General features: G+C 44.0%; 1 protein-coding gene across 2 annotated transcripts; it reads left to right on the top strand.

The window, feature by feature from the left end:
• The first annotated feature begins 147 nt into the window (after nt 1-147).
• On the top strand, nt 148-6,624 carry napba (N-ethylmaleimide-sensitive factor attachment protein, beta a). 2 transcript variants are annotated; one of them, XM_030379897.1, is made up of 10 exons: nt 148-380; nt 1,040-1,119; nt 1,666-1,782; nt 2,519-2,565; nt 2,652-2,729; nt 2,989-3,044; nt 3,258-3,342; nt 4,430-4,534; nt 5,964-6,032; nt 6,189-6,621. In XM_030379897.1, exons 1-10 carry the CDS (start codon nt 283-285, stop codon nt 6,339-6,341), a joined length of 888 nt encoding a protein of 295 aa, XP_030235757.1. In that variant the 5' UTR covers nt 148-282; the 3' UTR covers nt 6,342-6,621. The 2 variants fall into 2 exon arrangements, with proteins under 2 accessions (XP_030235757.1, XP_030235758.1); XM_030379898.1 differs by lacking the exons at nt 148-380; nt 1,040-1,119; nt 2,519-2,565 and having other exon boundaries at nt 1,675-1,782; nt 6,189-6,624.
• The last annotated feature ends 17,894 nt before the right edge of the window (nt 6,625-24,518 follow it).

Below are 24,518 nucleotides of genomic sequence, written 5' to 3'. Positions count from 1 at the left end.
CCTCAGGCCTTGTACACCCTTATGATGGCGGTCTAAGATTATAGGTAAATTGTGAAGTGAAGCCCCTGGTCAGCTTGTCTGGGTCTTACCAGTCATGGTGGGCGGCTGGGGGGTTTCTTTAAGCCCCCCTCCCGCCGCTAGGGGGCGGTACCAGCCTTATAGATGACGTCACACGTGGAGAGGAACAGTCGCACCTCAGCTTCAGCACCGAGAGACGTTCGTGCCACTGCGGAACATCGCTCTGTTTTCCTTTAGGTCCGCATATTCACCTTGATAACAGCGATGGATAACTCCGGGAAAGAGAAGGAAGCCGTCCAGCTGATGGCCGAGGCGGACAAGAAGGTTAAGTCGTCCGGATCATTCCTAGGAGGGATGTTCGGGTAGGATGCTCTCTCTCTCTCTCTCTCTCTCTCTCTCTCTCTCTCTCTCTCTCTCTCTCTCTCTCTCTCTCTCTCTCTCTCTCTCTCTCTCTCTCTCTCTCTCTCTCTCTCTCTCTCTCTCTCTCTCTCTCTCTCCCCCCCCCCCCCCCCCCCCCCCCCCCCCCCCCCCCCCCCCCCCCCCCCCCCCCCCCCCCCCCCCCACTGTGTTGGGGTGGGTTTCAATCAGGCAGGTCTGCAGTCCCTTCAAAGCCGGATTGCTTATTATTGTTTATTTCACATGTCGCTGTTATAATATAAAGATAATATAACATAGTCCATCACAGCGGGAACAGCGGTCACATGTTGCGGGGGAGGGGGCGGGGGTGTTGCGCAGTCAGAAGCCTGCTGCAGAGATACCGACTAGATACTGACTCCGTGCGGTGCAGAAACGGTTGGATAGCAATATTAATCAGTTTCAAATATCTGAAGGAAGACTTTAGGGAAATAGTCCTATGGAAAAACGTCCTATATTATAATTAGCATGAAGAAATGATAAATATAATTTATCATCAATTCTCTAAAACTCTATTTAGTTGTAATTGTACAAAGATCCAAAGAATATTCAATCCAGTGAATATCCGATTCACAAGTGTGTCTGTGTTTGTATGTTCTTGTGTTAGGGGGAATCATAAAGTGGAGGATGCCTGTGAGATGTATGCTAGAGCTGCCAACATGTTCAAGATGGTAAAGAACTGGAGTGGTAAGACAAACACACAAACATGCACGCACAGCGATCTCTCCGCTTATCGGGAGGCAGGGCCTTCCCCTTCGCCGCCCCCTCTCTCTGGAACCGATCCAGGACTCATCTCTCCTTTCTGTCTCTAAAACAAAACTGCAAACACAACTTTTAAAATAGCTAACTCTCCTCCCCTCTCTTTCTGTCACCTAAGTTGTATGCTTTTACCCTATGATGATTAATTTATTATGTAATCAAACAATACATAATGAATCCTGAGCCTATTTCTTGGCCTTCTTGAAATTAAGGTGTGGCCCTGCAATAAGTTCAATGATTGTCGTTGCTGATAGAATGCTGATAGAGAAAATGTATTACACACTGCGTCATTTTTTTAATATGTTTTATATTGACCTTGTTTTATTTTTTGAAGAAATTTCGTGAACGATTATGCTTTCCGGTGATGCAACTCAACATGTGTTTGTGTGTGTGTGTGTGTGTGTGTGTGTGTGTGTGTGTGTGTGTGTGTGTGTGTGTGTGTGTGTGTGTGTGTGTGTGTGTGTGTGTGTGTAGCTGCAGGAAATGCGTTCTGCCAGGCCGCTCGACTCCACATGCAGCTCCAGAACAAACTGGACTCAGCCACCAGCTTTGTGGATGCAGGAAACGCCTACAAGAAGGCGGATCCACAGGGTGAGACACAAACACGCACAGGAGGGTGAGAAACACACTCACAGGAGGTTGAGAAACACACAGGAGGGTGAGACACACACATACACACACACAGGAGGTTGAGACACACACAAACAGGAGGGTGAGAAACACACACACAGGACGGTGAGACACACACACAGGAGGGGGAGACACACACACAGGAGGGTGAGTAACATACACACACACACATACACAGGAGGGTGACACACACACACACAGGAGGGTGAGTAACATACACACACACATACACAGGAGGGTGACGCACACACACACAGGAGGGTGGACACACACACAGGATGTTGAGACAAACACACACACACTCACATGGGTGTGAGAGACACAAACACACACACAGGGTGAGACACACACACACACACACACACACAGGAGGGTGAGACACACACAGACAGGAGGTTTAGACACACACACGGGTTGAGACACACACACACACACATACAGACAGGAGGGTGAGACACACACAGAATGGAGGTTGAGACACACACACACACACACACACACACACACACAAACACACACACACACATGAGGATGAAACACATACGAACACACACACACTGGAGGGATTTAAACATACCTGTTCCTACTCCTCTGTGCCTGCTTCCTGTAAATCGTTTTCCCTTCCCCCCTCCTGTCAATGTCTCACTCTGTCTGTGATTCTTTCTGTCTGTCAATCTGCCTGTCTCTCTTTCTCTAGAGGCCATCAACTGTTTGAATCAAGCAATTGATATCTACACTGACATGGTTAGTCCTAACTTAAACACAATATCATGTATAGTTACTTATTATCGAGGGTTATTATATGTTTTGGGTTTTTGTGTGTGTTCTAGGGTCGTTTTACGATCGCAGCCAAACACCACATCACCATTGCAGAAGTGTACGAGTCTGAGCTGGTAGACATTGAGAAGGTAAGGGGAGGTTTGGTGTCCTGAATTTGTTAGTCATTTCAGTTTCAGTGAAACCCTGGAGAGCAGCATCTCTGATTGAACAAGCTTTGATTGGTCAGATGTGATTGATTCGACCAAATCTCTGTTGAAGGCACATTCCATCAATTTGCATTGGACTTCACTTGAGATTTTGTGAAGGAAAATGACCTGGCTCAAATTAGAGCCAATCAGAAAAGGCCTTTTCATGAATGTGTGTGTGTTTGTTTGTGTGGGTATTCAGGCCATCGCTCACTATGAACAAGCAGCAGACTACTATAAGGGGGAGGAGTCTAACAGGTGGGTGTTCCATATTGATTTATTGTAGCTGTTAACCTCTTCTAATAATTCACCTGAACGCCAGAACTTTATTCTTTTGAATGTCAAGCCATATTATACCCCTGTGATGATAATGATAAAGAGTTCATATATGTGTGTTGTTGTGTGTGCGCGTGTGTGTGTGTGCATGTGTGTGCGTGTGTGTGTGTGTTTGTGTTTGTGTGTTTGCTTCAGCTCGGCCAACAAATGTCTCCTGAAGGTGGGACACTACAGCGCTCAGATGGAGCAGTACGCGAAGGCCATCGAGATCTACGAACAGGTAACAGCCAACAGCGTGTGTGTGTATGTGTGTGTAATGTGTCTTTTTTAAAGGTCCCATGACATGCTATTTTATGTATTCTTTAATATAGTTATTAGTGGGCAACTAACACAGTATTCAAAGACGTTCCCGAAATTCAGCCGTGGTGCAGAGTTACAGCCACTCCGAGCCAGTCGCACATTGAGCTTCTCCCAAATGCGCTGTTTTGGCGTCTGTAGCTATAAATATATATATATATCATCTCTGGTTGTAGAAATACCAGAGATGAGAGTCCGACGTGTTATGCGCCATAACACCAAAAGCAGAACGGTTATCCAAATAACCAGGAAGTGTACAACACTTGCGTTACAGTCCTGGAGCTCTATATCTAAATAATATATAGATATCTATATCATATAATACATATTATCACGGCCAAAAAATTCTGCGACGTCTCTGGTTCTGGTTCGGATTCTGCGACGTCACTTTCACATCAATCTGAAGTAGACTGAACCGCGCGCTGCCTGCTGCCGGCTGCCCGCTGCCGGGCGATGGTGCCTCGCGGCAACCGGCGGCATGTCGCAGTTCATGTACTTCAGCGAGTCAAAGCCAAAGTTCCTTTCCCCCAATTCCTTCTCAACCATGGCTCAGATAACCCCTACCACAGTCTCGTTGTGGAAATACAAGAGATGTCAAAGAACCGACAAGAAACACTTGCGTTACAGTGTGTGTACTGTAACACATGTGGTGCTCGCACGGTCGTGTCTCATTGGCGGGCCAACGTCTCTGGGCGGGCCAGGCAGAGTAAGGGGAGGAGCTTAGATGCTTTATGACGACATAAATAAAGACATTCCAAATCAGCGCGTTTGAGCCTCCGTTTTTTCAAAGGCGAGCAGAACAGCTAGTGCTCGTTTTACACCAAACGCAAGTTTTAGCCACTGGGGGACCATAGGCTGGCTAGGGGAACTCATATTTATGTTAGAAAACCTCATAAAGTGAGATTTTCATGTCATGGGACCTTTAACTACAATTGCTTGTCCATCTATTGAACCGGGCTAAACTGTGTGTATGTATCTGTGTGCTTGTGCATGTGTGCGTGTTTTTGCAGGTTGCCACCAGCACCATGGATAACCCACTCTTGAAATACAATGCCAAGGAGTACTTCTTCAAAGCCTCCCTCTGCCACTTCATCGTGGATGAACTCAACGCAAAGGTAGAGATTTACCCTCCGTACGCCATGTCACTGCCCCGCCACATAATGATCCTCTGTACGTCATGTAACTGCCACATAGTGAGCCTGTTGGGAACGCCATGTCACTGCCCCACCACAAAGTGAGCCTCTGTACGCCATATTGCCACATAGTGAGCCTGTTGGGAACGCCATGTCACTGCCCCGCCACAAAGTGAGCCTCTGTACGCCATATTGCCACATAGTGAGCCTGTTGGGAACGCCATGTCACTGCCCCGCCATATAGTTAGCCTCTGTACGTCATGTCTCTGCCCCGCCACATAGTGAATCTGTTGGCAACTCCATGTCCCTGCTCCGCCACATAGTGAGCCTGTTGGGAACTCCATGTCACGGCCTCGCCACGAGTGAGCCTGTTGGGAACACGATGTCACTGCCACATAGTGAGCCTGTTGGGAACGCGATGTCACTGCCACATAGTGAGCCTGTTGGGAACACCATGTCACTGCCCTGCCACATATTGATCCTCTGTACGCCATGTCACTGCCACATAGTGAGCCTGATGTGAACGCCATGTCACTGCCCCGCCACATAGTGCGCCTCTGTACACCATGTCTCTGCCCAGCCACATAGTGACCCTGTTGGGAACGCCATGTCACTGCCCCGCCACATAGTGCGCCTGTTGGGATGCCATGTCACTGCCCCGCCACATCGTGAGCCTGTTGGGAACGCCATGTCACTAGCCTGCAACATAGTGACCCTTTGTACGCCATATGACTGCCCCGCCACATAATCATCTGTACGCAATGTTACTTGCCTTCCACACAGTGAGCCTGTTTGGAACGCTATGTTACTGCCCCGCCACATAGTGAGCCTGTTCGGAACGCCATATCACTGCTCCGCCACATATTGAGCCTTTAGGGAACGTCATGTCACTGCCCCGCTGCATATTGAGCCTGTTGGGAAATTCATGTCACTGCCCTGCCGCATAGTGAGCCTTTTGGGAAGGCCATGTCCACTGCACTGCCACATAGTGGGCCTGTTGGGAAGGCCATGTCACTGCCCTGCCACAGAGTGAGCTTATTGGGAAAACAGAGACCTGTTGGTTCAGAAACCCAACTCTCTGTATCCCAGTTAAATATTACATATTCGCTGGCCAGTGTTACTATTATGTAAATATATTAATATAGAAAAGTGCATTATTAATGTTATTTATTATTCGTAATAACTCTGCTTTGTACTTATACTGTATTCTAACTTACTTACTGACTTACATACTTGCTTACTTACTCACTTAGACCTAGTTACTTAAATACTCACTAACTCACCTACTTAAAATGTTACTCAATAACTTACCTAGTTACTTACTTACCTACTTACCTAATTACGACTAACTAACTCATTTACTTACTATTTTGTTCGTTCGTTTATTTCTAATTGTGGGTTCTGTGTCCAGCTGGCCATTGAGAAGTATGAAGAAATGTTCCCAGCCTTCTCAGATTCCAGAGAACTCAAACTGCTCAAGGTAAAGGCTGCATCACAATACTTATTCCAAATGTAGTTCATCCGTGGTTCATTTATTCATGAGAATATTCAATTTGAGATCGATTTCAGTTGATTACACTGGTAGTAGCAGTACGCAAATGGAGCAAATCAAGTGGTTGTTTTGGTGTTGCCATAGAAACTGCTTGACGCCCACGAGGAGCAGAACAGCGAGGCGTTCACCGAGGCTGTGAAGGACTTCGACTCTGTGTCGCGTCTCGACCAGTGGCTGACCACCATGTTGCTGAGGATCAAGAAGACCATTCAGGGAGACGCCGGGGACCTGAAGTAAAGCAGAGGGCCAAGAAAGGGATGGGGGAGAAGAGGATTTATAATGGGATAGATTAGGGAAGGGAGGAGGAAGAAGAGGATTTATAACGGGATAGATACAGGGAAGTGAGGAGGAAGGAGGCAGGACAGGAACGGAGAGGGTTTAAAATACAAAGAGAATACAAATACAGAAGCAAGCAGAATAAAATGGAAAAGGGTAGAGAGGAAGATTTGTGGAAATTAATGAATGAAAGATGGGAGGGAGGGAGGAAGAAAAAGGAGGTAGGGAGGAAGGTAGGGAGAGAGGAAGGGATGGAGGGAGGAAGGGAGAGGTAGGGAGGGAGGAACTGAGGGAGGGAAGGAAGGAAGGAAGGAAGGAAGGAAGGAAGGAAGGAAGGAAGGAAGGAAGGAAGGAAGGAAGGAAGGAAGGAAGGAAGGAAGGAAGGAAGGAAGGAAGGAAGGAAGGAAGGAGGGTTTAAGGGGGAGTTTTCACTTGTACATATTGAGCTGCATGTAACCCCCAATGACCTGGCCCTTAACCCTCTGTTAACCTTTAGATGTCCTCAGAATAACCCTTCTCCTTTCCCAGACCCAACAGTATTGGTTTGTTAGCACTGGACATGATAATGTTCAAATTTTAGCAAAATTGTGTGGCGTGTGTGTGTATGCGTTTGTGTTGTATGTGTGTGTGTGTGTGTGGGGGGGTATTGGTCTGTATGTGTCTGTGTGTGTGTGTGTGTGTGTGGGGGGGGGGGGGGGGGGGGGGGTGTCTGGGTGTGTGTGCATGTCTGTGTGTGTTTGTGTGTGTGTGTGTGTTGTAGCTTGTGTGTGTGGCGTGTGTGTGTGTTGTAGTTTGCGTGTCAGGTGAATTACAAAAACAGTGAACGGGACTTTGTGCAACTTATATCAGAGAAATATATATATAAAATGTTTTATTTATAACAATAATTATAATTGCTTTTTATTGTCACTGCAGAAGATCTGCATTCTTTATTTTGGAGCTCAGTGTTAGCCTGGTCCTACCAGACTCTCATACTTCATTTCATTTGCACAGAGTCTGGACCTACTCAATTGACAAACGTTAACTCACTTGAAGGCGGGTGTCTGTTTAATACTATTGGATCTGCAGGAGTAAACAAACCAAACACTGTGCGTGAAGATGTCCGTCAACGAGAGCTGACATTAACGTGATTATTCCCAGCCACTTCCTCTGTTCGCTAATTTGGACGGAGAAAACACACTAACATACCGCAGACACAGACGTACGGTGGTACTGAAGGGAAATTCAAATTGAGCGGAAGTACTTAGGCGGGCGGAGCCAGGCTAGCTCAGTATATCAGTCGGTGTAAATATGTTGACCTTCTCCTGATCTCTGCTATCAGACTCCCCCCTCTTTCCCATTGGTCGTATTCCCGCTGATGGGGGTTATATTCATATTTGTGTTCTGGCCAATGAGTGGATGACAGGGTTAGCATTATCCCCAGATGTTCACCGCTGCCATTTTGCTACCTTGTTTGTGCATGTCTAATGTCAGTTGGTATAAGTGTGTCTGTGTTGATATGTTTAGAACACCCGTATAACCTGGTATCATTCGTAACGTCAATAAACAATGTACCACAGTAAACACAATATGAGATAATTGTTGTCTTATATATTATATTTTGTTGCATGGGAGAGGGTAAAACTACTATAAATTAACAATAACATTTTAAAACAAAGTGAAATTAGTATCCATCTTACCAAAAATAAATGTAATTATTAATCATACTCTGCAGAAGTGCTAGCCTCAATCCTTAATTTACAATACTTACGCAAAAGTAGTCAATTTAGTATTAATATTATAATTGTCATTATGTGTTAGGAAACTGGAATTAAAGTCATGCTCATACGGAGTCCATCATATGTAGGCAGATATGCTTTAAATGTCATGGTCAATGTGGGGAATATGTTATCAAAACTAATATCTAAATTTCTAAAACATTTACTTAACATTCAAAAACAAATTGTGGGTCAAATGCCAGTTTTTCTTTCAAAGTGGCGAAGTCAGGCCCGTTCCGGTAGGAAAAATATTAATGAAAGTAATTATTTTCTGGTCCCATTCTTTATATGCCCCGGATTACACATATGTTGTTTGTGGATTTAAATGATAATTTTTTATGCAAAGAAAACTAAACATTTTCGTGAAGAAGTTTGATAATGTTAGGTTTTCCAAGGGGAGGATAAAAGCATCGATGCTTTTATCCTCCCCTTGGAAAAAAGCAGTTAAAGGCCCACTATGCAACTTTTTTAGCTAAAATTACATTAAGTATGCAGGTTGAGAGTTATGCTGATGGTTCTGCATCCATTTCTTGGTCGATTGGTGGGTGTGCCATTTACCCATGTCGCCTCTCCAGTGAAAAAGCGCATATGCAACTTGCTCTGTTCGGGCCGACACAATCCGGATGTGACGCAGCGGAAGTATCCTCGAAAATGTAGTCAGATTGTAGTTTCGCAAATGCTTTACGGCACAGACACACACCCAAACATGGCACCGGCTAGATATAAACAGCCAGTTGCGAGGCAATTGTTGCATTCATCATGGATCAATCGACTGATAAGGGACCCAAGAGGCGACCGTCGACGGAACAAAAGAAGAATGGACCAGAAAAGAGATCAGACACGAGTGAAAGGGGAACTATGCAACTTTTTTGGCTTGATTTACCTTAATATAACAGGCTAAGAGTCATTGCGATGGTTCTATTATACATTTTTGTTCGATTGTTCGTTGTTTCGACTCACCCTTGCGCATCTTGGCGGAGAAAAGGAATATGTTTCTGCCGGCGACCCGCCGCCCACTCTCGCGGGAGTCTCGGGTCTCGCGAAGTAACGAATTGCTTTACGGCACAGACCCCCAAACACGGAACCGGCTCGATATAAACACAAGTCACTAAGGGATTGTTATATTCATCATAGATCAGCCGAGAGACAGAGAAGCCCAATGTCGGAGGAACAGAAGAAGAGAAAAAGGGAGACTGACCGGCAGAGAGACACGAGTAAACGTTGGGCAAGCTTTTCAGGAATAGCGTGAACTGAAAGAAAAAGAAGACTGCAAATCAGACGCCGACTCGGCCGTGTTGCTTTTGAAATTGAAAGTACCCTTGGGTGGCCTTTGTCTTCGTGGTATTCTTGATGTTGATAGTCTCTGTACAAATGTGTTTGCTCAACCATTTTGTTGTGAGCCCTGTAAAAATTCTTTTCTCAACCGTTTTGTTGTGAGCCCTGTATGTTTCTAGCTTGCTTGGTTGCAACCATATAAACACCTTTGTTTCCATGGGTGTTTTGCTGTTCGTCTGTCTCGTCCCCCAGATACAGACTGAATCCCCGAATCCAGGTTCTTGTTTATTTAGATTATTATGTTGGCCAAACCTCTTACACTGATTGTTCTGTTCAACCTAAGATAAAACAATTATAATCTAGGATATAAATTCTCCCCGTCAACTATAAAAAAGGATGGATTTATGTTTATTGCAATACAAATACACCCTTTTATGTATAACCTTGCCTACACTTTATGAACATCTACTTCGGACATGGCTCCACGCATTCGCCGGCTTCTTTGAAAACAAATGCACATGGCTCGCGTAGAAGTGCATGGGGAAGGGTCGTCAACTAGTTGTTACGACAGTGTTGTAAAATATCTACTACAAAGCTGTAGAGGGCGCTGTGTAGAGAAATGTGCGTTCCAAAACCAAGAAAACAGCAAAGAAATTCCCGAAGTTGCATAGTGGGCCTTTAAGCGGAGCAGGGTGATCGCCATGTCTACTCTGTACCGGAGTTCCCGTGTGGGTGGTGGTGACTGGCAGGGGCGCCGAAAAGGGGGGGTAAAGGAGACGGATTCTAGGGGCCCATGATGGAGGGGGGCCCAGAGAGGCCCCTAATGATGATGAAATTATAATACAGAAATTATTATACTGTTCTTTTCATGGGGCCCAAAATCCCTGGCGGCGCCCCTGGTGACTGGTGACGTATATCATTCGTCGAGAGCAGCGAAGAGCTGTAGTTCACAAAGCGGCCTCACACAAAACCTAACATTATCACTTTTTCGCAAAATATTTTAGTTTTCTTTGCATGAAAAATTGTCATTTAAATCCACAAACAACATATGTGTAATCCTAACCCATTCATATTTTTCGATCTCATAGGTCCCGTGGGCTCTACCGGAAGGGGCGTGACTTCGCCACTGGTGTTTTCTTGCTTTTCTTCTAGATATGTTGGGGTAAGACAGTGTTGTGGTTAGACCAGGGGAACCCAAACCTTTTTCGGTGGGGGCCACATCAACTTTCCTTTCTGTGATGGGGGCCGGGGTCAGTCTATAACAGGAAATGATATGGGCCAAAGTGACAACCAGTATTATTGTGGAGATTATAATGATAATTATTTTGCAGCTGCCCTTCGCTGGGCGTTGGCACCACCTGTTGGTTTGCAAAAAAAGTAATAGAAAGTCTTCACGTGTTTATTTGAAGTACCGCAGGAACTCCTTTTATTTTATGGAAAATAAAAACGCAAGCTGATGCCAGGTAACCTAGTTGAAAGTTGGTGTGTCCCTGAGCAAAACACTTAACCCTAACTGCTCCTGATGAGCTCGCTGCCTGTCGCCTTGCATGGTTGACTCTGCCATTGTAAGTCTCATTGGATAAAAGCGTCTGGGAAATGCCCTGTATGATATGCTGCAGTCTCATTTTGTCTGTGACATCACTGTTCAAGAAACATATTGCCTACAAAAAGAGCACTATACTGACATTTTTTCATTTTCATAGATATTGAAATCAGCAGGCTTACCATATCAGTGTGAGCTGTGGGCTTGCTTCTGACTGGTGAGGAGATTGATGTCAGGTTCCATTCCAGTTACAGCCAGTCTCAGAGCCTGATGCAGGTGTTGATCTGAGAGTCTTGATCTCGTCAGATTTTTTATCAGCTTCATGCGTGCAAAGTTTGCTCACAGATATATTTGTTGTCCCAAAAACTGTGGACATCTTCATTGCGTGCTTTCTTATGTTGGGGAAGGTCTCGTTTGGGAGGGAAGCATATATTCTATGAGACATTTGGGGTTGAATGCGTCTTTCAGCACATCGCAGGTCTGCAACTCAGCCAGTTCAAATTGAAGAGAAGGCAGGGTGTCATTAATGTCGGCAGCAAAAGGGTTCTGGAATATGCACATTTCTTTAACGTGGGCACGAAGCTCACAGAACCGCACACTGAACTCCGCTCTCAGCGTTTCCAGTGCGTCCTTCTTGGTTGGAAACGGGATCGCTGGTTTCTCAGCTGAGAGGCTTCGAGTAGGGAGATGGGTGAAGTCTTGGTTTTACACTTGTCCAACAAGCAGCGCCAGTTTAACCTCAAATGCTTTTAAGTGGGAATACATGTCACAGATTAATTTTCCCTTGCCTTGGAGCTGTAAATTGAGGCCGTTTATAATTTCTGTTACATCTGTTAAAAAGGCGAGGTCCCATTTCCATTCTGTGTCGATCAGCTCTGGGACCGTTTTTCCCTTTGTCAGGAGAAAGGCGTTGATTTCGGGTAGAAGCTCGTAAAAGCGCTTCAAAACTCTGCCCCGGCTTAACCATCTGACTTCAGCGTGGTAAAGCACGTCTCCATGGGCAGACTCCAGCTCAGATAGGAAAGCTTAGAACTGCCTGTGTTTTAGTCTGTTTCCTCTGATGAAGTTTATGCAAGACACAACCACCTTCATGAGAGATTCCCACTTCAGAACTTTGCAGCACAGTGCTTGCTGGTGAATCAGGCAGTGGACTTGTAGTGGGGGGGTGAGGCCTCGTTCCTGCATTTCTCTTTTTATGCGCCCCACTAGCCCCCGCGACGCACCAACCATACTCGGAGCACCGTCCGTTGTGACGCTAGCAAGCTTAGACCAGTCTAAACCCAACTCTTCCATCGTTTGGCGTACTTCATAAAAAATATCCTCTCCTGTCGTAGTATCCGTGAGACTTTGTAGAGCTGCCAGCTCCTCGGACACTTAAAAATTTGAATTTACTCCCCAAATAAAATTCAGCAGTTGTGCCGTGTCCTGCACGTCATTGCTCTCATCCATTGCAATGCAAAACACTCAAAATCTTTAGCTCTCTCTTTCAGCTGGACATGTACATTATGCCCCATTTCTTCAATTCGCCTGGTAATTGTAGATGCGGACAGACTCACCGCGTTCAGAGCATCTTTCCTGTCCGGACACACCTCCTCCGCGACAGCGTTCAAACACTTCTTAACAAACTCCCCATCACTGAACGACTTTCCACAGCTTGCAATCAGTTGAGCTACCTTGAAGCTGGCCCGAGCGGATGACAGGTTCATCTGTGTTTGGCGTAGCATTGTACTCTGCTGGGCAGCAAATCCACTTTTTAGCCTAGCCACTTTGTCTCTCCTCAGTTGGCCCAGCAAGCTAGCATACTGCCCGCCATGGCGGGTTTCATAGTGTCGGCGGATGTTAAATTCTTTGAACACCGCCACTGTCTCTTTGCAGATTAGACAAACTGCCTTTTCCTTGCACTGGCCAAACAAATAGTCATCTGTCCACTGCTGTTTAAAAACTCTGCACTATGAATCTATTTTCCGTTTCCCCAACAGTTTCGACATTTTCTTGTCTTGCTTTCTACCACCCGTGCAAACTTGCCGCTCAATCGCCGCACGCACTTGCAGCTTGATCTCCCGCTTGCACTTGTAGCTTGATCGCCCGACATTGCGGCACGAACTTGGTGACTTCACGTTGCAAAGCGCTATTTCACATCTCAAATATATGAAAAAGTACTATGTAAAAATGAACAATTGACTTGTATGTTATATTTTAATTTTCACTTCCCTCGTTTCTTCACTTCCCTCGTTTTTTTTTTTTTAAATAGGCCATGCTTAGAGGGATTGTTTGGGATCGTTAAGGGGGCGACTCCAGTTGTTTAGGCTGAATCAACCATTTATGACTTATTTATTCATTTATTTATGACATTTAGAGTGCCTCTAGCAAAAAATATGCAAAATTCAAATGGCAATGCAATTTGCAATTTAATAAGTCATTACATTATGCAATTGACAATTCATTATGTTATTTAATAATGTAATTTGTCAATACGTTATTCAAAGTGTATTTTAATATGCAAAGTCACGATAAAATCCTCAAAAGTGCAAAAGTTATAACAATAATAATAGAATAACATTTTGTCTAGGTTTTTGAGTTCCTTTATTCAAATTGAAAAGCTATAGCGTCCCCGTGATGCAATGCACGTTTTGCAAAAGACTATGCAAAACGCTTTGCAAAGCGTTTTGCAAAACGTATCAGCCAATCGTGTCTGGGCGGGATCTACGTCACTTCCTCGTCAGACCAGCTGATCATCCACGACCTAGCACTTGGCACTTATTTTCTATGCCCTACTAGTATTGTGCCAGGTTTGACTTATATAGTAATAACGTGAAAATGGCGGAAAAGACGGTCGCGGAGCTGCTGCGGGAGGTCGCTGCAACTCTAGAGGAGCAGTGGGATGCAGGGGACGAAAGAGCGACCAACATGCCTGCACCGGATCGCACCGCGCAAACCGGTGTTTCAGTTCTGACATTGTTAACTGGTGACCATTAGCCGAAAGCGTCGCTTGTTGTCGTGGCTACGGCAGCTGTTGGAGTAGGTCCATGGTTGAAAATCAGGAAAAGACTCGTTGCTGTCCTTGCAATGCCTCTTTGAGTTGTTTTCAATAAAATGTCAGAAACCTTTCCATCTCATTCGTATTTGGAGTCTAATGCCGCTTTTCCACTGCATGGTACCAGCTCGACACGACTCGACTCGACTCAGCTCGCATTATTTGCGTTTCCACCGCGAAAACATGGTATCTGGTACCTGAAGTGGCAGCTTTTTCTAGTACCGCCTCGCTCTAGGTTCCAAGCGGCTGAGCCGATGCTAAAAGGTGACGTCGGCAGACGGCCGGCCACTGATTGGCCAGAGAGTGTGACGAAGTCACGAGAGCGACATGGCAACCATGCTGGTAACAGTCATAGCAGCGCCGCAGCCAACATATTCCACTTCTTCAACATGCCAGCTAATAATAGTAATGTAATCGATGTCCTCCATTGTTGTTATGTGGGTTCTGTCCATGTGTGGGTTACGTAGGTGTTGTTTGCGTCGCGTACAAAAATACGTCACGGCCCTTACGCGCAGCCGACCCCGCCCACGTCCAGGAGGTACTATTTGCGGTGGAAAACAACCCGTGCTGCTACCGTGTCGAGTCGTGTCGAGTCGTGTCGAGTCGAGTCGAGCTACATGTGCGGTGGAAAAGCGGCATAATTGGAGGAAATTTTAAGCCAAAATAAATGGAAGATGTGTTTTTCTTTTAATAATAAATACGGGATTCGAACTCATACCATTTTTTGGGGGAAATATTTCGAGCTGAGATTCCATTCCATTGTGCCACAGAAACGTGATCATCTGCAGTATTAAAAAGCACAAGACTTCCTAAGAGCAGGAGGCAGCCAGATAAACTTTTGACCCGACTGTCCATGTTATTATAGACCATGGTATTTGTCTCGTTTCCAAAAAGAGGCCATTACACCAGTTATTCAAAACCTCATGTGGTGTTTCAAAAATTATCTTTTTCGCTCTTTCGCTATCATTTCGGTCGCCTGATGTGATGTAGTCTCTTGTTCTGGATCGTCTCTAAGCAAAGCAGCGAGCTCGAGAATCAATGTGACGCAAGGCAGTATCACTCGAGACACAACGTTTATTCAGATCAACAAAACATACCTACCTACAGATCGTCCAAGGGAGATAACGCCCGTGACTAGTTATTTCAGTAAAGTAGCCGATACGAGCAGGAAAGTGGCACACGCGGTTTGCGTGCCCTCCTCCGGTGCGATCCAGTGCAGGCATGTTGGTCTCTGTTCCGGAATCCGGACCCGGCTGCAATACATCCCGCTGCTCATCTTTCTAAGGGACTCTCTAGGGCCCAATCCCGTTTCTTTGCTCACTGTCTCAACCCTACATCTCAACCCTAACCCTAACCCTTACCCTCATAGCTCATGCTCATTGCTACCCCTAACCGATCCCCTACCAAATTGGACAACCCTACCCTGTGACGTCATCATGGCCTCCCCGTGCCCCCTAGCAGATAACCAGACCCCTGGTAATGTTACAAGAGACAGACTGGCTGCCATTGTCTCGGGCAACGAGCAAGACCCATTGTAAAGATGTTTAACCTGAAATGGTATTTATATTTTGTAATTGGCATGTTTAAATAAAGTATAAAAAAATAAATAATAATAATAATATTATTTGTCCCTCGTAATATACCTTTATTTTGAATGTCACTTAGCTACATGTTAAAGGTGGTATTAGGGTGCACCCACACTAGGCCATCTGGCCGTGGCCGTTGGCCGTTTTCACACCTAAACGTGCTCAAATGGCCCCATTGTTCTCTGGCCTGCACTCACACTAGGCCATCTGGCCGTGGCCGTCGCAGATGTGGCCTGGCCACCGAAGGCTCTTGTACATACGTCATCAAGTCGTAACAGGTCATCACCAAGCGTCCGCTGCATGGACCATAATAAAGTCTGCCGCCAGTCAGAGTTTTAACAACAATGGACAACAACACAGAGAACACACCAACAGTTGAACCGCTTGACGCAATGTTTACCGTTTAATGGGAAAGAAGGCTCGTCGCCTTTATTATGTCCGTGGTCGTCGCATTGACTATACGTCATCCAGCTCAGGTTGCGTAGCCATGCGTGTGCGCGTGTCGGCTCATTAGCATCTGTACCGTAGCGGCCCGTGCCGTAGCAGCACACCTCTCCCAAGTGGCCAAATTGGCCCGGCCTGGCCAGACTGGCCACACCCACACTGGCAGATTTGAGCACGGTTAGGTGCTAAAACGGCCACGGCCACGGCCAGATGGCCTAGTGTGAGTGCACCCTTAGATAATAATCGGTTATGAACAAGAACATTTTAGAAGAAACACTTTATTTAAATAAGAAACACTGAACCACACATCTAAAAATACACACACACGCATCTAAAAATACACACACACGCTGTGGCATCCCGCCCCGGAAGCCTCGGCTCGGACCAGCCCGAGGGTTGGTCCTGGACGGCGTGTACCGCCGTCACCCACCAGACGGCGAACGAGAGCAGCCCTTTCGGCTCCCCAATCAGGGTGATTGGGTGACACCTGGCCGAAAGCCGAGGAGGAGATATAAAAGGACTGACACTTGGACAGCACGGCAAGGGGGAAGTGCTCGTGTCCGCGAGAGGCTAGAGGCCCACGGAGGCCCTAGACTGCAAGCTCCTTGGTTGACTAAAGTTGATTGTTAATAAATGCCTGCAATGGCTTTAACCCGCACTAAACGCGTCGTTTGTACCGGTAACCCGGCTCATTCAAGGAGCGGGTTGCCACAACGCACACCTAAAAATACACACACACAAACACACACACACACACACACACACACTCTCTCTCAGCTTTTGAGAGAATGGTGGAGAATCACATCTTCGTCCTGAAAGAAAACGAATAAGAAGGAATAAGGAATTATATGCCAGAACTGGTTGATATGGCCATATGTTATGTACAATATATAATAGCTATGTACACAATATAGTACTGCCAAAAAATACATTGATTAACCATGTAATATTACTAATATAATACAATATATTAGTATATATAATAATACTTAGAATATTATATAGAATATTACTAATATAATATAATATATTAGAATATATAATATTACTTATAGAATATTACTAATATAATATAATATATTAGTATAAAGCTTATTTTTAACCTGGAGTCACTAGAACATGGAAGATCTGGATATCATACGACATGATATGCAGCCCGGAACTGCAGCCCGGTCGACGGACTTTCGCGATCTTCTGCGAAACTCGGCCGCGGACTTTCGCGATCTTCCGAGAGTCCGCGGCCGGGCTTCGAAGCCCGCGGCCGGGCTGCAGAGTATAATTAATAAAATAATTACTAGTTAATTACAGAGAAAACACTTACATTTGTGTTTTTCCAATCCTGTCACATCTTTTCGCCCTCCATCTTGTCTAGGATATTTCTTGATTTTCCGTTTTCTCGCAAGGTAATGTGGGAGCAAGTCAGAACTGAAGCGCTTTGAGTGTGCCCATCGAAAATCTCAATTTTGAGGGGATGTTAGCCCTCCCCTACCCCTTAAGCTACCTTTAAACTGGTATTGGGACATGGCTCCACGGCGCGTGAACGCGCAACAGCGAGGGTTTTAGGGCCGGGGTTTTGAAGCGAGCCAAGTAATGGGATTCAAATCGACGCCACTTCGACCTGGGCGGGACTTTACGTCCTACGTCACTCGCTATGGGTATGTGTGCGCGTAGCCGTCACTCGCGATGGTTGTGCATGTGAGAAAGGTTTTGGCGTCTATGGGTTGGTAATAACGGTTCTGATGATTTTTCTGATGGAAAAGTGGTCTTTTATTTCCATAATCTTTGTTCTGTGAACGCATAAACCCGTTTGTTAGTTAGCAGTTAAACAAAATGCGATCTCTTTGTTTACAGTTACCAACGACCAACTGATGATTGGGGGTTCGATTCAAGATTCAAGATAATTTATTGTCATTTCAGCCATATACACAGTATACAGTGAGATGAAATAGCGTTTCCCAAGAACACAAGGTGCAACATAGAGCGACAATAAAAACAACATCAACAACAACATGCTACATATAACTGCAAACCAGTAAAGTTACTGTGTGGAATTTGTAGTGCAGGAATATAAATATAAATATGACTACGTGTCTGAGTAGTGCGGGAATATAAATATGAATATAATAAATATGAATATAAAACAATAGTGCATAAACCAAGGGCAACAGAGATGATCAGATAATTTCCTTAGAGTTGAGGAGTCGGATGGCCTGGGGGAAGAAGCTGTACTGTAGTCTGGTTGTGGCGGACCGGATGCTCCGGTACCTGCTGCCAGACGGAAGGGGGGAGAAAAATGTGTGTGAGGGGTTGGAGGGGTCATCCACAATGCTGGTTGCCTTGCGGATGCAACGAGTGGTGTAAATGTCTGAGATGGAGGGGATTCCCTACTAGTGATGCAAGGTTTTTTCTTTCATTTTGGACTGCACACACATCGCGAGTGACGGATACTCGCACAATGTACACACATCACTGTCTTTACAATTTCTAGGCAACCGAAGTTTAAAGATTGTCAAGTGGCTAACTCTTGAATCGCATGTACTAAGACCTGATGGGTTAGTGGTCTGAGAACAACTCATTAACGCGGGGATAAGGGGTTCGATTCCTTAATGAAGCTAGCTTTTTTCTTTCATATTTGACTGGATGTTTGTATGCCATTTTGCGTAACTTGTAGTTTATGATGAAGAAATGTTACTGGGGTTAAGGTTAGGGTAACGCTAAGGGTAAGACACAAAGTGTTTTTGCAACACAATATTTCTTACAATGACAAAGTCCAAAGTTTTGATGACTCCAGTACAGGTGCGCAGGAAGGTATTTTGAGTGGGGTGCTGCGGTACTGTCTATAATATAAGATACAGTATTGTGGCGACTCCTACCCCCTGGGGATTCTGGGTAATGGGGTATTCATAATGTTGTTTGGGGAAAAGGGGTATTATTGTCTTTAGATAACTTGTTTATGTTATTAGGTTAAGTGGGGTTAACGGGTTTGGGGGTTCTTTATTGTTTGTGTGTTAATTGTGATGTGTAGTGTGATCGGGACCATTAGTGAGAGTGTTGTGTGTGTTGGTCAGGTGTGCCGTGTTTTCTGTGTTTGAATAAAGGCAGCTCTCGGGGTCGTGCGGTGTATTGAGGCACGAGAGTTGCGCCGCCATTTAAACCTGGGCTCCCGTCTCGTCCTTCCCGCGCTGCTCGCCACAGTATTTACATGGGGGAAAAATATGCTTATATATACACAATATATAGGCTACGTGTTGCATATGGAAAATAAAAACTTGGACATAAACTTGAACACTCTCGGTCTCTCGCTGACTAGCGCTCGCTCACACACACAAAAAAATCGAATTGGCCTATATATCGGTTGCAAACTAACACTTTTTTTCCCACGACATCCGATCGCCGAATATGTCATTAACACAGAGTATTAAATAAGTCTACGTTAAGTATTCTGACTTGTACTTGACTATAATAAATCACCAGGTATACGCAATGTCGGAGTTCATTTGAATGCTTTATTCCTCATGCCGTGCATGGTACAATCTTCAGGTTTCCGGTTCAATTGCATTTCATAATACAAGTCCTGCTTTTGGCAGTGCTAAACATTAATTTTTTAATTTCAGTTCCAAGCAGCTTAAATCCAGACAAATTGCCCCGAATTAATATTCCCTGACAGGGGAATATAAATTGGGGCAAATGGACTCGATTTAGGCTGCTAGGAACTGACGTGGGACGCTCGGAATCGGGTGGAAATAGGCGATTGCATGTATTTGTGACTGTGTGTGTATTCGGGACACCGGGAGAGAACCGCTTCTAAAACATTCCCCCAAAACCCACACACGATTTCCAACACGCAATCTAATCAGTTCTCTCCCCAAATTCCCCCCCACACACAGTTAATGAAAACACGTTCAAACGATGGTCTAACGTCCCTCCTTCTGGTAGCCATTGAGACCATCCCGTCACTGCAACTTCAGTCCGTGTGCACCGGCGTCCCGGATACACACACTCACAAAAAGAGTCACAAATACATGAAATCGCCTAATTTCCACCCGATTCCGAGCGTCCCACGTCGGTTCCAAGCAGCTTAAATGAGCAAGGTACGTTTTATTACTCTGTTTTCTGGAAATAATTGACGCAAGCAGAAACCAGAAAACAAGCCGTTTTTCCGTTTTTTCGTTTTGACAAGAAAACGAAAATCGAAATTTCAGTTTGTTTATTCGTTTTTTGGTTCATACTGAGCGAAACGAATTTACCACTCAATATCTGGTTTCCGCCGGTGGGCGGGTCCTCTTATTGGCTAGCGTGCTTCATTGCCCTGTGCTCTTCATAATAAAAGTTCTTCCGTTTGATAATGTCGACAAAAATATTACTGTATTATAGACACTAGCAGACACAGAGGACCACACCACCCACAGTCAAGACTGACACGGCTTCAAATAACAATAATAGTATTCATAATCATTTGAAAATGAGAACTTATGAAGTTATGATGACTTCAGTGATGTTTAGCCACAGTTAATACATGCAGAGTAGACCTGAGGGCTTTACTACGACATCATTGTCCGGCTCTGAACTATGCGCTCTGTGCGCGTTCACATCAATGGAGATGCGATCACGGGCAGCTGATTTCCTCACAGCCAGAGGCGCCGCATCCCATTAGGCATACCAGGCCTGGGGCCCCGCAATTGTTTGGGGGCCCCGGGCCACGGGGGGGGCCCCCTAGAGCCAAAAAAAAAATCGCTCCATACCCCGTTGCGTTGCGTTCCTCTGGGTCCCTCACAGTTCTGTTCGCTTTGTATTGGTGGAAGTGAGTAGGGGGGAGTGGTTAAGTAAAGCCTTCAGATTGGACGGATTGACTTTAGAGTTACCGTCATGTTTTGCATTATTTTTTTACCATTATTGATTTATAGGGACAAACATTAACACATTTCTCCTGCAGGGGATTGATAAAGTTCTATCTATGTAACAGAAGGAAACACTTACTCATACTCCATCAAATATTCATACTCATACTTTGCACACTTTACCACAGCATTGGCCTACTGAATGCCACAGATATATTTTTAAGCATTGGACTGAATGCCAAATAAATATAATGTATGTTTTGCACGTTTGCAACGTTTAAAAGTTCAGGGAAAAGTATATGCCTCTACTGGTGTTGCTTAGGCCAATATCCTTTTGAGGCAGTGTTGTTTCTGAATATTAGTGTTAAGGGCCAATAATGCCTACTATCATACATTAGTCACCATGACTGTGGACAAATGTGTATGCAGTCACATATTAATATAGAGGCAGACCCCCCCCTCACCTTTCGCACCTTGTAGTTTGGCCTTGGCGTCTCGCAGTCTCTCTGTGTTTCCATATATTCTCCACAGCTCCACCCCCAGTCTGAACCAACTGCAATTCTTCCCCTTGGTTTTCCTGGGAGTTTTTACTCAGTCGATGTGAGGGTTTAAGGGAAGAGGATGTTGTTATGATGCTCATGCTATGTAAAGCCCTTTGAGACAAACTGTTTGTAAAAACGGGCTATAAAAATAAAATTGCCTTGCCTTGCCTAACCCGCTTGGACTGTAATTCATATTCATGCTACTAGTTTGATCATTGACTGACTACATGAATAGAGATTCTTATAGAGGTCTTATAGTCAAACGGTATAGGGTTAGGGTATATACAAATTTGTATGTGTTAACATCATTAAAAGTCATTTCCAAACACATTGAAGAAAGGAAAAAAACAAAAGCAAAGAGATTTTGCAGCAGTAGCACACTTTTACTTAAACAGAGTGGGATAGGAATCAGGTTAACAAAACATCTAAGAACATCTAAGCTGTCTAACACATTACCAACGCAACATTGAAACATAAAACATCACAAAAAAAACAGCTGGAATACAAAGAGTTTGCTTTGTATTCCAGCTGGCCTGTTATGTGCACATTTCTATACGCTACTATAGATCCATTCCAAAACATGTTCCAAGTAGGCTATAGGACAACGCATAATGCATCCTGGAATGAGTGAAGCTTGCCTGCTGACACGTTAAAATGACTGTTGCAACTGCCATGAGCAAAACCATTTGTACATAGTGTAGGCTACAGTAGCCTATTCGATATTGAATGAAGTAGGTTACTTTACACTCCCTGTCACTGTACAGAGTAGACAATATGATTTGCTTGTACAGCACCTTAAAAAACTCACTGTAGCCTATATTCATAGGCACACCCAGCCTCGCTTTCAATATAACACACACTCGCATTCTGTAAACACCATCAGTAAATAATAATATGAAAACAATATAAAATATCTTTCAAAAAGAAAAAATAATTTGTTTACTTTAAATGGATAAAGGTCAACAAATGCGCAATTTTCAGCTGTCAGAAATATGTTGTGATCACTTGTATTCCTCATAGCTCTCAGGCTGTGAGGAAATCAGCAGCCCGCGATCGCAGGTCTGCTCAGCATGTATTAACTGTGGCTGAACATCAACTGCACTGAAGTCATCATAACTTCATAAGTTCTCATTTTCAAATGATTATGAATACAATTATTGTTATTTGAAGCCGTGTCAGTCTTGACTGTGGGTGGTGTGGTCCTCTGTGTCTGCTAGTGTCTATAATACAGTAATATTCTTGTCGACATTATCAAACGGAAGAACTTTTATTATGAAGAGCACAGGGCAATGAAGCACGCTAGCCAATAAGAGGACCCGCCCACCGGCGGAAACCAGATATTGAGTGGTAAATTAGTTTCGCTCAGTAAGAACCAAAAAACGAATAAACGAACTGAAATTTAGATTTTCGTTTTCTTGTCAAAACGAAAAAACGAAAAAAACGGCTTGTTTTCTGGTTTCTGCTTACGTCAATTATTCCCAGAAAACAGAGTAATAAAACGTACCTTGCTCTTAAATCCAGACCAATTGCCCCAATTAATATTCCCTGGCAGAGAGCGCGCACAAACAGCCCACACTCACTAAACTAATACCACAAACATGACAATGCCTAGTACACAGATTCTGCACGGCGGCAGCAATAACCAAAAAATGAATAAAAATGCATGGTCTTATCTATTTGAAGACTCCAAATGTAGACTTCCGTCTAAAAAATCTAAAATTCTCTTTTGCGCCATTCTGTTCGTTCACGTTCTTCTTTATTCTTTAACAACTTCCGCAAACCCTGTGAACCCGCGAACCCCATATAGCAAGATCCCCATGCATGCCTGTTATATATGGGGTCAGAACAGTCTCATTAATAATGAATGCACAGAGAAGGATTCACAAATGTATTTTGTGATTTATATATAAATTACTCTCTTCCCACAAATACATTTCAATGCACACATAAATGGATATCGGTATGTATAAATGTAAAATAAATCCATAAACAAAAATAAGTTTCACAAACACATTTCTAATCCACACACAAATGTACCTTGTTTTAAATAAATGTAATATAAATCCATAAATATATTAATTAAAAAAATATTTGAAATTTTCATCACAATGTATTTGGATGTTGTAACATTTATATACAAACTGTTAAACTTGTATTTACAAGACGTTTTTCATTTGTGAACTTACTTGCATTTGTGTGGGAACTGGTCTGTATTTATGTGTGGATTTTTGAGACTCTCCTGACGTCGCTAGATTCACAAATGCATTTTTTTCAACAAGGAAGTCTCTGTAGCCAATCAGATGCCTCCCTCGTTTTCAGTCAACCACATGACTGCTGTGACTGGGTTTTTACGTCGGTGCCGTTTACTACTTTAACGGCACTGATAATCCCAAAACCCAGTCGAAATTAGATGGAAAAAGTGTCGTGACGCAGCATTCACTTCTTCACCACCTAGAGATTGTTATGTACGATCATTCAAAAAACCATGTTCTTTCCGATAGAGTAGACATTTGACAGAGAACCGGGAGGCTTGGAGGCTGGACTCAGAGGTCGGAACTGCAGCCATGTGATTGGCTGAAAACGAGGGAGGCATCTGATTGGCTACAGAGAGTTCCTTGTTGAAAAAAATGCATTTGTGAATCTAGCGACGTCAGGAGAGTCTCAAAAATCCACACATAAATGCAGACAGTTTCACACACAAATGCAAACAAGCTCACAAATGAAAAGCGTCTTGTAAATTCAAGTTTAACAGTTTGTACATAAATGTAACAACATCCAAATACATTTTTGATGAAAATTGCAAATCTTTTTTAAATTAATATATGTATGGATTTATATTACCTTTATTTAAAACAAGACATATTTGTGTGTGGATCAGAAATATGTTTGTGAAACTTATTTTTGTTTATGGATTTATTTTACATTTATACATGCCGATATCCATTTGTGTGTGCATTGAAATGTATTTGTGAGAAGAGTAATTTATGTATAAATCACAAAATACATTTGTGAATCCTTCTCTGTGCATTCATTAATAATGAGACTGTTCTGACTCCATAGTTATAGCTAAAAACTAGCAAACACATTTTTCCCACGTCTATTTTCGTCCCCAAAGCCTA

The sequence above is a fragment of the Gadus morhua genome, chromosome 15 (assembly GCF_902167405.1).
Source record: "Gadus morhua chromosome 15, gadMor3.0, whole genome shotgun sequence".
NCBI classification, from domain to species: Eukaryota; Metazoa; Chordata; class Actinopteri; order Gadiformes; family Gadidae; genus Gadus; species Gadus morhua.
Note: the sequence above shows the minus strand (reverse complement) of the source record. Positions and strands in the feature narration are given on the sequence as shown.

Coding starts and splice junctions, on each gene's coding strand:
- napba (XM_030379897.1), top strand. CDS start 283: ATGGATAACTCCGGGAAAGAGAAGGAAGCCGTCCAGCTGATGGCCGAG. Junction 381..1,039: donor TTCCTAGGAGGGATGTTCGG/GTAGGATGCTCT, acceptor TTCTTGTGTTAG/GGGGAATCATAAAGTGGAGG. Junction 3,343..4,429: donor CCATCGAGATCTACGAACAG/GTAACAGCCAAC, acceptor GTGTTTTTGCAG/GTTGCCACCAGCACCATGGA.